Raw genomic sequence first — 18,186 nt, 5'->3', positions numbered from 1 at the left:
TGAACATTTTACAACACATTTATAAGTATTACATCCATATATATTCATTTATTAGTGGTGATGCTTCTAATTAAATGCCAGATAATGAGCACCATAGCTCATAGGGATGAGGCATAAGTGTAAAAAAAAAAAAAAACAAAGGAAAACAGATACTACAATCTTGAGGGTGGGATTTTAGACTGGTTCTAAATATATATAAGAGAATAGTTCTCTATAGGGTACATTAAAATGGATTCATGGAGAATGGAATGGCTGGATATTACAGCAATTCTGCAAGATGGGTTCCCAGAAAGTCTTTCAATAAATATGTACCAGTAGCACAATCTAAGCTCTTTGATGCAACAAGCCCGGAGCCCTGTATGGATGTTGGTAGGTTCCCAGTTCAATGAGAAGAAATCTCCAGCACCAAAGAGCAGAAACTGTGGGGTAAACTTGGTCACATGTTCCTCAGCTGATGGATCTTTGGCTTTTCTCACAGCTTTGTGTTACTTTTCCCAATCCCATTAAAATAATTATCCCTTTCAAAATAAATATTAGAAAGAAGCAGTGGTTTCCAGCTGGCTAATAAAGAACCAGAACAATTAGCTCGTTTAATGGTACATTCCCCTTTATTTTTATACATTGTGGATATCATTAATGATCACAGCACGCACGTATTTCTGTGGCACTTTCCCACAATTATACTCATCCATATCATACAGGAATAGTAAATTTAGTATAAATTCTGGATATTACAGATAATGAACAAATGTTACAGTCAACTATTAAAGATACAAAGTTTTTATATATATATATATATATATATATATATATATATATAAATTAATGGCCATTACAAAAGAGAAACTGCCCTAACTAACAGGTTACAAAAATCGGTCACTTGTATAAATACAATGAAATACACTGTGCTACAATAATAACAGTAAAGGTTTGGGTCAGCAACGGATATGGCACAATGGGCAGCAGAGAGAGAGGAGTCTCACACACACATCAATGGCGACTTCTAAAACATGTCTCAAATTCTAGAGTTGTACGTAAGTGACGCACTCTAATGTAAAAAAGAAGAAAGGGCAAGACGGGCAGCTTAGATCTGGTAGACAACGACAGAGGCTTGCTGACAGTTGTAATGCATTAGGCGTCAGACAGAAGCTTGTCAAAAACAGCTGCCGTTGGTTAGTGATTGATAGTGTTTTCCTTGTGGCTGCTGAAATGCACCATAACAGGCAGTTGCAGGTCTAAGAAACAAGACGACGCTCAAGGCAGACACTTCTGAACACATACAGCACAACCAGAGAGCATTTTAACAGATGGCCGAGCAATATTGGCCCACAATATCCTAAGAACATTATTTTGTGTGTAATGATCTTGTATGTAAAAGAATTTTCTGCTCATTGGAACTTTTTTTGGAACAGTGGGTTGACATTAAAACCTAATTAAAAAAAAAATATTGAAACAAAATGGTTAAGCCATTGTGCAAGTTAAATAGCTTATTAAAAAGATACTACTGCTAAACTTTAGGAATTGATTTCCACTTTATAGATAAGAAATATATTAATACTTAATATACAACCTAATTTCTTTTGTCTACAGAACAATCCTATTGGTTTTTATATCATGTAATAAAAGCTGCCATATTTATTTCCTCAACTGAGGTATATTCCGAAGACGTCTTAGCAACAGCACCATCTAGTGCCCAGCAATGGATAATGTGGCAGCTACTGTGTGAATTTTTCAGGTAAGGAAAGCAATATGGCCCCAAAATATATATATATATATTTAACTTGGAACAGCACCACAGTAATTAATCCATTAAAACGCCTTTTTTGCAAACTCAGTGCAATGGATTCATTACTGCGGTGCTGGTCAAGTCTAGTTTCCTATTGAGCAGCAGTGGAAAGTGGCCGCCGTTGGTGAATGTGCAATGCTGAAAATATTACCGACTTGTTGTGCTGACTACTATACTATATACTATATTTATATTCTCTATACACAATAAACTAAGCCCTTATACCTTAGTCTCCATTTAAAGGGGCTGCGTCACCTGCTGTGGAAAAAAAAACAATTTTCCTAAAAATGCTGATTCTATATAAAGATACTAAAAAATGTCATCATTATAAATTGAAGTAGCACTACTGATCAGTTTTGGCTATGGATATTTTTCATTTATATTTTTACCATTAACTGACGTGTGCTTTTAGATGAGAACTTGAGGATTGAAATACAGGCATGGGATCCCTTATCTGGAAACCAATTATCAACAAAGCTGTGAATTATAGGAAGGGAATCTCTTATAGAATCTGTTTTAGGTAAATAATTCTAATTTTTAAAAATGATATCCTTTTTCTCTTTTATAATAAGAGCTAATATGGTATCCTAACTAAGCTACATGAATCCAAATTGCTATCCAATCCTATTGGGTCCATTTAAGTGCAGGGGTCCTCAAATTTTTTAAACAGGGGGCCAGTACATGGCCCCTCAGACTGTTAGGGGGCTGGACTATAGTTTTGAAAAAACTACTAGTTTTATTCCTGGCCTATCACTGGCAGTGGCCCATAAATACTCAGTGCTGGGCCAAGCCACAAAAAAAATCTTCAGAAGGTCCCCCACCCATTGCAAATAGTGCTCTCCTACCTGAGAGCCAGCGGGGAGTGGTAAGTATTGGGGAGGGGGTTACGCGAGGTGACGCGCAGGGGCAGGGAGAAGGGTAAATGACTGCGGGGGGCTGTACACGGCCTGCATAGTTTGAGGACCCCTGATTTAAGGTTTAGATGATTTAAGGTCTTAGAAGCCTTAAGGTACGGTAATACAAATGATAGGTCCCAAGCATAATAGATCCCATACCTGTACATTCATTTATAAACAAAAGAACATCCAGAAGTGGCAGAGCCTTCCTTATAGGCAGCAGAGAGATCTGTATAACATACACTTTAATAAATGATACAAAACATTCTACTTGCAAAAAGAATTGAAAACCATTTAAGAGTACGACATGGAAAGTGTCTCCTTATTTCATTAGACAATAAGCCATGAGAGACACGAGGAGGAGCGTTTGGCTAAGCAGTATGAGCAGAGTACGCACAATACGGACTTATTTCAGAAAAACTTACTCTATCTTTTATTTTAGGTACAAACAGCACAAAAAACCTTCATAGAACTTTGAAAAAACAATATTATTTTATATAATTAGCTGTGTTTTTTTAACATTGATGCCATTTAAAGTTCACAGTTTAGAAAGAAAATACAGCAATAATTGTTCTTTTTTAATACAAAATAACCAGGTTTGCACAGTGACAGTGAGCACACGTGGGCCCCATGTAGGCGGGTCAAACACTAATATTAACACACTCTGTAGTGATAGCCATTGAGGTCACTTTCCCATATTGATCATGAGCATACATCAAGATATTTTTTCCATTAAGATTCATAAAATGTGCTTTTTGAAATTTTTTTAATATCTAGCATAAAAAAAACTTTGTTTACATTGGCAAATGTCAGTTTAGAAATGTATTTTATTCATTCTTTTCTTGTTATTAACACTGTCGCTATTGTTACGGATTGTAGAGAAAAACACCAGCTCTCACGTGGAAGGCTAACAACAAGGTTACAACTAACATTTCCCCCAAGCGGGCAATTCGTTATTTACAGACATTTATATATAAATGAAAAAAAAAAAAGATACTAATAAAACTAAAATAAAATTTGTAAAATGTGGTAATTCAATGCTACCGTATCCCTCAATAAAACCAGGTCTATAAAAACAGTACTATACAATATGATATGTCATTTGTTGGAAAGACGACGGCAGAGGGGAAAGGAAATGATTAGCTGACTAGTGGCATAGAATGGGCTCAGTAGTACAGGAATTGGGGGGGTTAAAGATGAATGAATGGCTCTAATTTATTTTTTTTAGCAAATAGAGCAGCCATGTCCTTATGTGGCCCCTTGTACATAAAAGCACCTTGCTGTCTCTGCACTGTAGTAGAATATGACTGCCAGCAAAGGCAGGGTCGGACTGGGGGGTGCAGGGCCAACCGAGGCTTCCGCCCACCCTCTAGCAGGGGCGTCCCAACACCCGCCCAAATCCCTCGCCCGAGCGCTTAAATTAAATTTACCTACACCGCGTCAGGGGAGGGAGACTGGCAGGTCAGTGGAGTGCCCTGTCGGGATTGGGTCTGGGCCGCCGAGGCCCACCAGGGTTTTGCCCCAGCAGCCCAGTCCAATGCTGAGCAAAGGTAAGTAATGTAGCTCTTTATTTCCATTCAGTATGGATCAGATGCTTGGGAAATAGAAGTTAAAAAAAGTGGTTAGTTAAGAACTCAGTGACTGGTTAAACAACCTAAATGGATTTCTAAATGACTTGGGTAGAGAGAAGCATGATCCAGGAAGAGACACGGAGAGAAACGAAAAATGGCTCCCCAATATAAAGTTTTCCATCCACCTAGGCACCGCCACATACTAAAGAATAAAAGATGTGTATTATAGACTGTAAATGTGGCAAGGCTACTCAGGAGTATACACAGCAGAATATTTGGTACAGGTTGAGATGTGAAGTGGAGCGGGTCTCCAAAGCTTTTTTTACCCAATAAAGACACAGCTATTTGCCCTACAAGCTGCGCTTAGAGGATGAGCTCTGAAACAGAGGCTGGCTAGGTGGCATTGCTGCTCAAAGTAAACATCAGACCTTATTTACCTATTGGGTTTAACGCCAAGTAAAACAGCTGTAAGGCATAAAAATCAAAGCGCTCATATCAGATTTTCCAACCTAAACTCCAGCTTGGCCCAAAGACACACAATTGAAATTCCACTCAAGTTCAGTTTCTGTTGGAGAAGAAGCAGCAGCCAGCGCGGCGATCACTATGGACGACGTCCCCCTTCAAGAGCTTCACATTTGAATTGGCTCTGGCTCTCGCTCATCTAATAAATTTATTAGCATTGAGAAGCTATCTTTCACAGCCTCCATGTTATCCAGTGATGTTGGCTGCAGAATCCAACGTTTCCCACGTGCAAGTGGTTCAAGTTCAAAATACTTCTTGATCTGAAAGAAAGAGAAATACAAATGTATAAATAAATATTTTGGAACACGTAACAATAACTACAGGTAAACTGATCCTGCTGCTCCGTTCTCAGATTTACAAGGGATATCTCTATATAGTATTCTTTTCACCTTCCCATCAGACACGACAGAACATAAGTTCTTCATTTAAATCATTTATAGGCTCCACCCAATCATTAGCTTTAAAAGTCTGAAATTTGCATGGCTGGTGCTTACCCAACTGGCATACTTTGGCAACTGAGTTACCTAATTGGGTAAGCCAAATTATACTAACGCATTTAATGACCATTTTCTTTTTTTTTTTTTTTTTTTTTTATTTCAACAAATCTTTATTAAATTACTCACAATTTAGTTACAGCACAGTTGTCTCATAAACGTGGAATATGTACTTATAATCAGATAACCTTAAGTATGGATAGTTAGCTATATAAGAAGGAGAAGAAGGGAAAACCGGAGAAGAGGGGAGGAAGAGGAACAGGCAACCGTAATGAAGGCGATGCTCAAGAGGATCCGAGGGGAGGAAAGAAGGAGGGGAGAAGAGGAGAAGCAGAACCAAGAGGAACTACACGGGATTCAAGGTAAGTAACAGTATAATAAAATTGCATTAAGTTGCATTAACTCGGTATGGCATGGCAAAACATTCCATAATGGTCATAGGCTGTTATGGGAGTTTAGATAAGAGAGCCAAGGCTGCCAGCACAAATCGAACTCCTGTTGTTTCTCGTGTATAGAGGAGGTAATCTCTTTTAATGACCATTTTCATATCACTCCTTAGGGACCTCTTTCCCAGAGCTACCAACCACAACTTGGCCAGCCTTCCTGAGATCTTACTAACCTCTCCAACCATGTATCTATAGCACCTTTTAATTAGGGGCAATATCTTACTAACCCTAGTTGCGGCAGACTAATTGCATGCTACTATTAAGATTATCTACAAGTACATCTAGGTCCGTCTCCCCCAAGGTTTTACCAATCTTAGAGCCATGAATGGAATAAGTAACCTGCATGTTTTAAAACTGCATAACTGTAGCTAAGTTTGTGAGCGATACTCAGCGCTATAGGTGTCCTCGTGCTTAATTACTTTCAGTCTTCAATGTAGACAATAAAAGTAGTGCTCAAATCTCCTGCTGCTTCCTCCAAAGAAAATACCCCTCTTGAATGGGTATTAAAACATGTGCAAACCCAATGTGTTGGAAGCGCATGAAAAATAAAAATACAAAATAGTGCAATATGTTTCAAAAGTTAATGAAACTAAAGTGAAAGAGTTGTGCCTATAACTCCAAATAATAACAAAGTGCACATAAAATCCACAAATCGCAGTGTGGTGTAGTTGCACATTCCCCAGATGGTAGTTAAGATATGCAGAGGTAAATGAAATCCACTGTTGATGGAGGTAGGTTCAAGATCTCCATTCAATTTGGGAAAGGAAAAGATAAAAACAGCTCTACGCGTTTCACGTGTCCGCCATGCTTATTTCTCCTGATGAAGTGTGGCAGACACGTGAAACGCGTAGAGTTGTTTGTGATACATTTTGTTCTTATCCAGATACTGTAAGTAGCCTGTACTGCAGCAGGACTATTTTTAATAAAGGGTATTACACTATATTCGGTTTTTATTTTTTGCTTTCACAAATTAAATGGAGATCTTGAACCTACCTCTATCAACAGTGTATTTCATTTACCTCTGCATATCTTAACTACCATCTGGTGAGTGTGCAACTACACCACACTGCGATTTGTGGATTTTATGTGCACTTTGTTATTATTTGGAGTTATAGGCACAACTCTTTCACTTTAGTTTCATTAACTTTTGAAACATATTGCACTATTTTTTATTTTTCATGCGCTTCTGCACATAACTGTAGCTAAGCCCTGTATGCTACTACATTGTGATGTCTGTAACCAACCACAAAGATGTACCGAAGGAGCAGGAACTTACTACCCCCCCCCCCCCCCCCCCCAACTGCCTGCTGAGAACATGAGAGAAAACTGTGATTCCTTTAGCCTGACAGACCTGAGGGACTGCAGAAACTGTAAATACTGGAGCTCAGTGAGAAAGAGAAGGCCGCACACATAGGCATCAATAGATGAACACTGATAAGGATGCTAATTAAAGGAACAGTAACACCAAAAAATTAAAGAGTTTTAAAGTAAATGAAATATAATGTACTGTTGCCCTGCACTGGTAAATGTTGTGTTTGCTACAGTAACACTACTATAGGTAATATATAGTAAGCTGCTGTAGCCCCGGGGGCAGCCATTCAAGCTGAAAAAAAGGAGAAAAGGCACAGGTTACATAGCAGATAACAGATAAGCTCTGTAGAATACAATAGTGTTTTATGTGTTATCTGCTATGTGCTTGTGCCTTTTCTCCTTTAAATGGCTGCCCCCATTGCTACACAGCTGCTTATTTATATAAACCATAGTAGTGTTATATTGGAATTTATTTTATTCACTTGAAATTTTTGGTGTTACTGTTCCTTTAATGTCCACATACCATGCAACCTGATCCAGCAGACTGTTACCTGCACACTGGGAAAAGGCTATTTGACTGATGCTTTTTTTTAAAATCACACTCCTGAGCAGTATTTTAATGAATACAAATTTTGTAAATGTTTTTATAATGTACAGTATTGGCGCTTGGTATTTTTTTTTTTGCCGGTTCAACAGTTTTCGGCAGTTTTTTGTTTGCTGTTTTAGTATCGGAGGGCCTCGAGCCTCAGAAGCGCTGAGCTGCCTGATAGTTTTATAAGAATGCACCAATGCCAAGAATTGAATATAGAGACAGTGCTGGAAACAGTACAGATTTGCACGTTTAAACCAACCACACTTATATATAGCGTTGGGGGTCGCTCTTTCAAAATAAAGCAACCAATAACTCATTATCAGCTGCTTTCTCATACTTTCCTATTAACTTACTTATATTTGATTTAAGGTACAGGTATAGGACCCATTATCCAGAATGCTCGGGACCAAGGGTATTCGGATAAGGGGTCTTTCCGTAATTTGGATCTCCATACCTTAAGTCTACTAAAAAATCAAAAAACATTAAATAAACCCAATAGGACTGTTCTGCCCCCAAAAAGGGGTAATTATATCTTAGTTGGGATCAAGTACAGGTACTGTTTTATTATTACAGAGAAAAGGGAATCATTTAACCATTAAATAAACCCAATAGGGCTGTTCTGCCCCAATAAGGGGTAATTATATCTTAGTTGGGATCAAGTACAGGTACTGTTTTATTATTACAGAGAAAAGGGAATCATTTAACCATTAAATAAACCCAATAGGGCTGTTCTGCCCCCAATAAGGGGTAATTATATCTTAGTTGGGATCAAGTACAGGTACTGTTTTATTATTACAGAGAAAAGGGAATCATTTAACCATTAAATAAACCCAATAGGGCTGTTCTGCCCCCAATAAGGGGTAATTATATCTTAGTTGGGATCAAGTACAGGTACTGTTTTATTATTACAGAGAAAAGGGAATCATTTAACCATGAAATAAACCCAATAGGGCTGTTCTGCCCCCAATAAGGGGTAATTATATCTTAGTTGGGATCAATTACAAGGTACTGTTTTCTTATTACACAGAAAAAGCAAATCAGTTTTAAAATTCTGAACCATTTGATTAAAATGGAGTCTATGAAAGATGACCTTTCCGTAATTCAGAGCTTTCTGGATCACAGGTTTACGCATAATGGATACAATACCTGTAATACTGTTTTCAATTCCTTCCTATGGAACCAAATTTTGAACATCAGTATTTGATTGTCAATTTGAAGGATAACTACAATGAAACCTCCATTTTACATACCCTGATTTTAAAACTTAATGTATAATGAATGTCCCTGATTTTACCCAATTTTACACCATTTTTTTCTGGTCCCCTGAAAAATATAAAATAAGGGTTCTACTGTACTTTGTTTGAAGATTTGAATTTGCTGTCCTACAGTAAAGTGAATTTTTTAACTTAGGTTATGTTTATTTCGATTTGGGAATTTGACAGCACCTAGGTGATCACATATTAATTAATTAATGCTGCACCCATAACAGTCAGAAATGATTGGACGGTTCTAAAAACTGCACTTATCTCCCACACTCTCCCCTTTGTACAACTACCCTGCCCCCCTATTTGCAACCCCACTAAAGGCACTAAAGACTATTTCTGCTGCCAAACACCACTTGAGCTCCAATTTGTTTAACACCTGTTTGGCATTTCCATCACATTTTTATTGTCCTTATATCAATGTGTAGTTGAAAGTAAGTTAATATAACAATTGCTAACATACCAGCAAATAGCTGTTGCCCGAACAGAGTTTAGTTTGCACATTCTTTTGTCTACGAGTATTTTCTTAAGGAATATTGGCTTTCCACACTCCTACCAAAATAGCCACAAGAATGCAAAAAAAATATTCTAACGCTTAAATGTGCAATATCTTTCACTGGCTGAGGCACGTTGAAAGGAAATCAGCAGATGTTTGTTTACTTAGTTACCTAATTAAAAATTAGAGATGTAAAATAATAGGAAATCCAATATAAATAAAGATGTTGGGGGGAAAACAGAACTAGTCTTGGAATATGTATGCATTATGGGCTAGATTGGGGCATGTATCTTAAACAAGACCTGCACCTTGAGCATGAATATTATTAAGAAAAAAATTGGAAATAATAAAAGAATAGTGAGTTTTAAGTATTTGAAAACAAACCTCTTCCAAAAAGGACATAAGAGTCCAAACATGGCGCGTTTATTAGTAGGCAAAAGTTTGAATGGTGTATTCCTAGAAATTAGGATTTGTTTAGTCAAAGGAATAAACCATCCATTATAAATACACATTCCAAAAGTATATCTATATTTTTATAGGTACCTACCTACATATCTATCAATTTCAATGTGCAACTCGACACACCTGGAACATGCTACATCAGTCTATCTGTACTAACATGGCTCCAATCATCTCCCTTTTCAATATTTTTTTCTTCTTTATCAACTCTCATGTTTTTTCCACTTCCACTTAATCTATGTTTCTCCATGAGGATTTGCACCCAATGTCTGCGTGGGTTTTCACCAGGTACTAGTTTGCTCCCACGCTTCAAAATAACACTGGTAGCCTCAATGTGTCCTGGTGAAGTTTAAGTGCCTTATATCATATAGACTTAGGAGTTTAAGCTCCTGTTGTGCATGGACCTATTATTGCCAAATGGGATGGATTGAGAGGGATAGGAATATGGAAGCAAGAACTCTGTGTATGAACCACTTTTGCCTTAGACAATGGCAAATGAGGCCAAGCCTCAGCAAAAAGAACACAATTTTTCTCATTGAAAATACAACATGACATTGGAAGCCTTGGTTATATTTTATTGGGGCTACAAAGGACAGTAATATAAGTACACAAGAGGATTTATTCCACACAGCAGTACCTAAAGCAGAGGTCCCCAACCTTTTATACGCGAGAGCCAAATTCAAATGGAAAGAGTGTTGGGGAGCAACACAGGCATGAAAAAGTTTCTGGGGCAACCCAATAAGGTTGGCTATTTTGTAGCCTCTATTTGGACTGGCTGATAAATAAGCTGCAGCACTTCGATTGCGTGTAGAAAGTGCCAAACAAACCAGGCAACGTTTCATGAACCAGCCCATTCTTAAGCTGTGTACACCTTTAAATACATGTGTTCAGAGGAAGTGGTGGGTAAACCTCCAGCCTGACCATACAATGACCAATACAATCAAGTGTGAATGTGGACTGGCAGCCTACATGGGACTCTGTTTGGCATTACATTGGGTTTTCATGCAACCAAAACTTGCCTCCAAACCAGGAATTCAATAATAAGCACCTGGTTTGGGGGCACTGAGAGCAACATCCAAGGGGTTGGGGAGTGACATGTTGCCCCCGAGCCACTGGTTGGGGATCACTAACCTAAAGTTATTTAAAAATTCATGTATGAAAAAAGAAAAAAAAAAAGTAATGGGGTAATGAGGGTCCATATGTCATTGCAAAAAATATAGGCATAAAACACTACTTTGTTTTTTATTTTAAATACAGTACATACTTAATAAAGAAGATAATTTCTCATTTATAAGACACATTCAACTACCATAGGTTACTATACTTTTCAGTAAAATATATTTGTTTACTGATATATATTTAATTGGCCACTTATAATGATATAAAGGAACTACTGGTTAAAGATTCATTCTGGAGGTACAGTTTTTCTTTTAAGTCTCTGATACAGCCCAATCACATTAGAAACAGGAGGTAAGCCAGGGATAAAGTGACTTGCTGGGATTCTGACAGGACAGATAAAAAGAATCTGTATTTCACAGTGTTTTAGATACAGGTACCATCTCTTTGGAGTATAAATCACTTTGTCCTCTTCACCTCTTGTATCGGTTATTGATTGCTTTATATGTTACTCTGTATGTCCAATGTATGAAACCCACTTATTGTACAGCGCTGCGGAATATGTTGGCGCTTTATAAATAAATGTTAATGTAATGTAATAATGTCCCTTTTTATTTCTGGAACCAACAAAACAGAATAAGAATTTATTCGTTTATTCCGACAAATCAGGATATTTCTACTATTTTAGCTCAAACCTGAACTGTTACTTTAAAAAGAAATATAATGAATATATGCATAAAATTATGCACAGGGCACAAATGTGTCAAAAATCTCAAAAACTAATAAAGAAAACACATCATTGTTTTTTATTATAGGTCAAATAACTGTTAAAAGAGGAAAAACAGTTTTGAGTACCATTTTAAAGTGTTGCCGATGTGTGTCATGTCCCAAAACATGTTTACAACATACAATAGTAGAGTGTGTGGGCAGAAGTCCACGTGGTTGCTCTTCACTCTATCATCAGTTTTGTGTCCAATTCCTATTTACCTGCCTGGTTAAAAAATGTACATAAAGACCGCCACCTTCTGAGAACTAACAAAATGAGTGAACACTCCAAGCAATCACCACATTCCTATGTAAAGAAAATAAAGGAATCACGTCCAGCTCAGTTCAAAACACTTTAGGAACTTGTTTTCAAACGGTGCTGAAATGTCACTTCAAACATGACCCTGGGAAAAGCTTCCGGCTCAAGAGAAAAGAGAAGGGTCAAACAAAAAAAGAGAGAAAGGTAGACTGAAAGAAAGAGATAAAAAATAGTGAGAGATAAAGAGTGAGGAAGACACAAAGAGAAAGAAATAAAAGGAGAGGGGGAAAAAAACATACTAATAACTGTTCAATTAATTTGGGTCAAGTGGGAAGCTCTTACATGAACCTGTCGGTATCCTGTCCCTGCTCGTTAGTACAAAATGTTCCCTGCTCCTCTGCTCTTTGTATTAAAAACTGTGGATAGGAGGGTACAATGCCCAACAGTATTGGGTGACAGTTTCCTAGCCTTATCAAATCCATTAATCATGTACATTTAAGGAAGGATCCTTAGAAAGCTGCCTAATATGAATAGTTCTCATAATGTATCCCCTTTATATTTATGGCAGAAAACAACATATTGCCAAATCCTGGGTTACACCCTTCCTTTCAATCTCCCGACAGGTATGGGACCTGTTATCCAGAATGCTCTGGACCTGGGGTTTTTCTGGATAAGGGATCTTTCTGTAATTTGGATCTCCACAATTTAAGTCTGCTAAAAATCATTTAAATTAAACCCAATAGGCTTGTTATGCCTCCAGTAAGGAATAATTATATCTTAGTTGGCATCAAGTACAGGTACTGTTTTATTATTACAGAGAAAAGGGAATCATTTAACCATTAAATAAACCCAATAGGGCTGTTCTGCCCCCAATAAGGGGTAATTATATCTTAGTTGGGATCAATTACAAGTACTGTTTTATTATTACAGAGAAAAGGGAATCATTTAACCATAAAATAAACCCAATAGGGCTGTTCTGCCCCAATAAGGGGTAATTATATCTTAGTTGGGATCAAGTACAGGTACTGTTTTATTATTACAGAGAAAAGGGAATCATTTAACCATTAAATAAACCCAATAGGGCTGTTCTGCCCCAACAGAAGGAAATCATTTTTAAAAATTATAATTATTTACTTATAATGGAGTCTATGATAGATGGTGTTTCCGTAATTCGGATAATGGGTTTCCGGATAAGGAATCCAATACCTGTATTACCAATATGATTAATGAATAATTGACTGATTCATTCTGGCCCTTGTGATAAACTTCAAAGAATTTGGGAACCTTGGATGACTCCAGTGCAATGGGGCGGCCCACTATATTGCACTGGAGTCATCCCTCCTTTCCACATAATTGTGCTGGGTGGTCTTCTGTATATCTAGTTTATTATTTTTTTTTTTAGATATTGACGTATACTCATCATATACTAACCTTTTTTCATTAATGGTAAAGCTTCCTACTTTTCAAGTTTCTTTCGTATATCAGCCACTTTGTATAGTTTGATATCCGCAGTGCTCTCTGAAATATGGGGTGTATCACCGTGGATCTTTGTATATTTTGGTATCTCTTTCTAGTATCAATATTGTATAACAGTGTGTTAATTATAATTCTTTATTTTGTTTCTGATCATATTTTCTAAACATTATTATCACAGTTACTGAATGGTCAAGATATTGTTTACAACCTTTCCAATATGGATTTTTTGTGAATATTTTCTGTGATCTGTATTTTTTCTCCATTTCAGATTGTTTGCCTTTTATTTCAAGAAAGAAAGAAAAAAGGAAAGAAAGAAAAAAGGAAAGAAAGAAAGACTGAAGAAGATGTTTGAAACATAAGATTCTTCCTAGGGGAAGAATTACACAATTTACCATGACAGTTTGGGTGGTATTCAAGAAAAGCATTTGAAACCTGAGAACATTTCATGCATTTCTGAACAAATAGCTTGCAAGGGAAAGTTTCATATTAAAAGCACAGAGGAGGAGACATTGGGAGCACCGGTTGAGCTCGCTCTACTATAGTAAATATAATTATAATGTATAAATATTTTATTATATTTTCTTACAGTTTGCAAAGACTGCCAAAGGAAAAGAAAATGACAGCAGTTAAATGTATGATTTATCTAGGGCTTTAGACACGCCAATAATAAAAATGTGGCCTAGTGAAACAAATAAAATATAAATAGAATAAGCAGAGCTTAACCTTGCAGCTCCTCCAGATCCCAATCTCCCTGCTACGGCTCCATAACGCACTATCCACTCTTAACAGTTTTAAGACCCATGATTAACTGTGCTGTAAACTTTTATGTGCTTTGCTGAAAAAGTGAAAATACTATAATCTTATTGAAAATGACATTTTAATCGGAATTAAATTTCAGGCACGTTAAATGATTGTGTTGGATTCTTAACATAGCAATTTTTAATTCAGCATTTATTTTTTAAGTTCCTGACTAGGTCTGCAGAAAATATGTAAAGAATGAAATTGTATGTTTACTCTTCTGTCTCCTCCACTGTTACACCTATCAGCAAGCATCTACTCAATGAGTGACAGATCTGCAGAACTGCCTGGTCCTATCAGAACTAACCTTCCTAACATATAAACAGGAAGTAAATTACATACAAGCAAGTAGCAAGCTAGTAATTATTCTTCATTTGGCTTCAAATACTTCATAAATGTGCCCATCTCTGCCTATGTCACCTATTTCAAAGCTAGAGGGTCTAAGGAGAACCAAAACCTAAAAAAAAAAAATAATACTGCATTTTAAATACTAGCCTTACTGTACTAGCGCAGAGGTTCAGCTGTCCTATAAAAGTAATGATCCAGGCATTCAAGTTTGTCCATCTTCTAATCCTGTTAGGCCGTCTTTTGGGCATCATCAGAAATTGTAAAATTCTTGCAGAATATGAAGTACATTTGTTATAAAGGCTATATATTATATATATATATATATATATATATGTGTGTGTGTGTGTGTGTGTATATAAGATACATATTATATATATATACTGTATATTGTCAGTGCCTAAGCCCAGGTAACTAACAGTAGTCCATTATATTCATGTAAAAGTTACCGATCCAATCACTTTGTTGCTATAACAGCTGCATCTACAGAAATGGCAATCCGATTAAAAAAGGGAGGCAACTATGCAACCAAAGGCTCTTACTTAGAGAAATAAAAGTTGAGTAAAGCATGGTGTTAATTACCCATTGCTGAGAAATAGCAGATCATACGCAATCTCAGAGCAACCAAATACAAATTCCTTATTCACATACATACCAACAAAACTAGGAGAAGAACCCCCTGCCCACCGGCCCCCTCGAGTTCATTGCTCCCCGCCAGTCACTCGGTAAAGCTATACTTTATACTTTATATTTAAAAAACTTTTATAATTTTTATGGGCAGAATTGTTGGGGATTATTTTTCATTTTGAACATTAAATCACACTCCAAATCACATTAGATATGTTCACCTTTATCATGGATACAGACCTTACAGCTACATGTTCAAAATGTATGGGAAACCGCCTAATTTATCAGAAAGGAAACATATTATTTCCCGCAATGCATGCAATTTAATTTTCCCATCACAAATTTGATTTAAGCCATTAAACTCATAAAAGTAAAACCTTAACCCGAAGAAGGTTAAAAAAAAAATACTAAATACCTAAATACACAAAGCCCAGTAATATATTTAACATACAAATTATAGGAAATCTTTAAAATAATTACAAAACGAGCAGGGGCAGCTTTGGTCTCTACGGCAGAGAGAAATGGAATCAAAGAACAATTGAGAAAGATAAAGAGCGAAAGTGAACAGCGCAGGCATCAGACACAGACAATTATTCTGTCTGAAACACAGACTCGTAAAAGTATCAGTTACTTGTAAAATGGTCTGCTACACACGAGTAACATGTTGTTTAAGTGGCTTGTTTACAGACTAGATGCATTTACCATGAAATTGATTCTTTTAAGGCATATTTTTTAAAACATGATACCAAGCAAAATGTGCCTTCTACAGAAAAAAAGAGGCTGCTGTTATAATAAGCATAGTTATTTTCCCAAGGTGCGAGTTAACAGATCGTCAGCCGTAAACTTGGAATTAGAACACTTTCGAAAATGATATTATTACCTACTAAGGATGACATTTTAGGGCAATGTGCAGAAGCCTTTGCTACTCTGCAGTATTCTGGATTTGAATATTGTGACTAATGTCTACAGGTATGGGATCCCTTATCCGGAAACCCATTATTCAGAAAGTTCCGAATTACAGAAAGGCCATCTCCCATAGATTTTATTATAAGTAAATAATTCTAAGTTTTAAAAATGATTCCCTTTTCTCTGTAATAATAAAACAGTACCTGTACTTGATCCCAACTAAGATATAATTACCCCTTATTGGGGGCAGAACAGCCCTATTGGGTTTATTTCATGGTTAAATGATTCCCTTTTCTCTGTAATAATAAAACAGTACCTGTACTTGATCCCAACTAAGATATAATTACCCCTTATTGGGGGCAGAACAGCCCTATTGGGTTTATTTAATGGTTAAATGATTCCCTTTTCTCTGTAATAATAAAACAGTACCTTGTACTTGATCCCAACTAAGATATAATTACCCCTTCTTGGAGGCAAAACAATCCTATTGGGTTTATTCAATATTTGAATGATTTTTAGCAGACTTAAGTTATGGGGATCCAAATTATGGAAAGATCCCTTATCCGGAAAACCCAAAGTCCCAAGCATTCTGGATAACAGGTCCCATACCTGTAGTTACACAAAAGTCAATTACGTCAAATCCAAAAATAGGGGAAAAAAAAGCTTCAACAGGTTTACTGCAAAACATTTAGGGGCCCATTTACTAAAAATTTTGAGATAATTTCGTATTTTTCTAATTTATAGAACATTTCGGAATGTATGCGAAAAGTTTGTTAAAAGTTTTTTTGTGGTTTTCATTAAATTTTCACAGAAAAATCATAGTTTGCACAAAGAATAACATTTCGGAATTCGTTAGCGCTTTGGTTACACTTTCCTCGGGACTATCTTTTCACCAGGTTTGATCTGTCCAGTACCATTGAGTCCTATGGAAGGCTTCCAAAGCCAGACATGGAAGGCATCAAACCCAGAAAGGTTTTCGTGGCATAACGAACTTTTCTACACAAAAATATTGTGACTTTCGGAACTCAATTGCAATATTTTTGTACGAACGATAAAAGTATTGTTGAGACATTTTGGAACTTCAGAAATTATCGTGGTTACGATATCGTGTTTTAAGCCCAGAAAAAAATCAGATTTTATTCAATGTGGCCCTTATTTTGGGTAACCAACCAATAAATGTTTTGCAGCAAACCTGCTGAAGATATTTTTCCTATTTTTTGGATTTTGCAATTGCAGCTTGGTTGCAGCACAGAAGCAACAACTTGGAACTAAAGCTTTTGTCACGAGTTTTATTATATACAAAGTTCACCGACAATTTCATTTTTTTGTACGTCCATTTGAAATCATGAATATTTGGATATTTGACATTTACAATATTGGAAGTTGGAATGAACATAGAATACGCTTGCTGTTCTATTTTGCAATAAACATGGAAAATTTGGAAACAAAGTCTTGTGTCTGCATTTCATCTGTGACTACAGAGCATAAGATCAAAAGTGAAATAGAAATAACAATAGCAAAATGATGACATGGAGCTCAAAAAAACACATGCAGGTTTTTAAATGCCTATTTTTTTACTATTTACTATTCTTTTTGAGACCCAAGCTTTGCATGTGATTGCTCTCAGTTGCCACCAACTCTAACATGACAAGCTTTTCCCTAGTAATATCCCAAGCACACTGACTTCCCCTATAAGCTCTATTATAACGGAGTGCTATTGTATGTCTGGCCATAGGATTATCCAGGAAATGTCCTTCATGATCAAAACCCCGACTAGGCATGACATTATAATGACATTTAGCCAAGTTTTCTCACCATTACTCTTTGCCGCAGCATTAAGAGAGTTTGGAAGCCAAAAGTAACTTAGGTCTCTGATTATCCCACTAATGTTAATGCAGATTTCTTTGGATCAGCTCATAAACACTCATGTATGCTCTACACTATAGGCTTATTTATATGGCACTTCTTGGAAGTCAATAAAATTTAAAAACAAAAAACAAATATTTTACAAAACTTGAATATAAAAATTTGACATCTGGTGAATTCATGTAGAAGTCAT

At 36.5% G+C, this 18,186-nt stretch overlaps 1 protein-coding gene across 3 annotated transcripts in view; it reads right to left on the bottom strand.

The window, feature by feature from the left end:
• Positions 1–586: 586 nt before the first annotated feature.
• Positions 587–18,186, bottom strand: part of arl15 (ADP ribosylation factor like GTPase 15) — a 199,184-nt gene continuing 181,584 nt past the window's right edge. For 2 of the 3 annotated variants that reach the window (XM_012960277.3, XM_012960270.3), the window contains one exon: positions 587–5,035. In XM_012960277.3, the coding sequence (XP_012815731.1) occupies positions 4,883–5,035 (153 nt within the window). In that variant the 3' untranslated portion in view covers positions 587–4,882. 3 annotated transcript variants of the gene reach the window in all.

Source organism: Xenopus tropicalis, chromosome 1, assembly GCF_000004195.4.
Source record: "Xenopus tropicalis strain Nigerian chromosome 1, UCB_Xtro_10.0, whole genome shotgun sequence".
NCBI classification, from domain to species: Eukaryota; Metazoa; Chordata; class Amphibia; order Anura; family Pipidae; genus Xenopus; species Xenopus tropicalis.
This window is presented reverse-complemented; position numbering and strand designations above follow the sequence as displayed.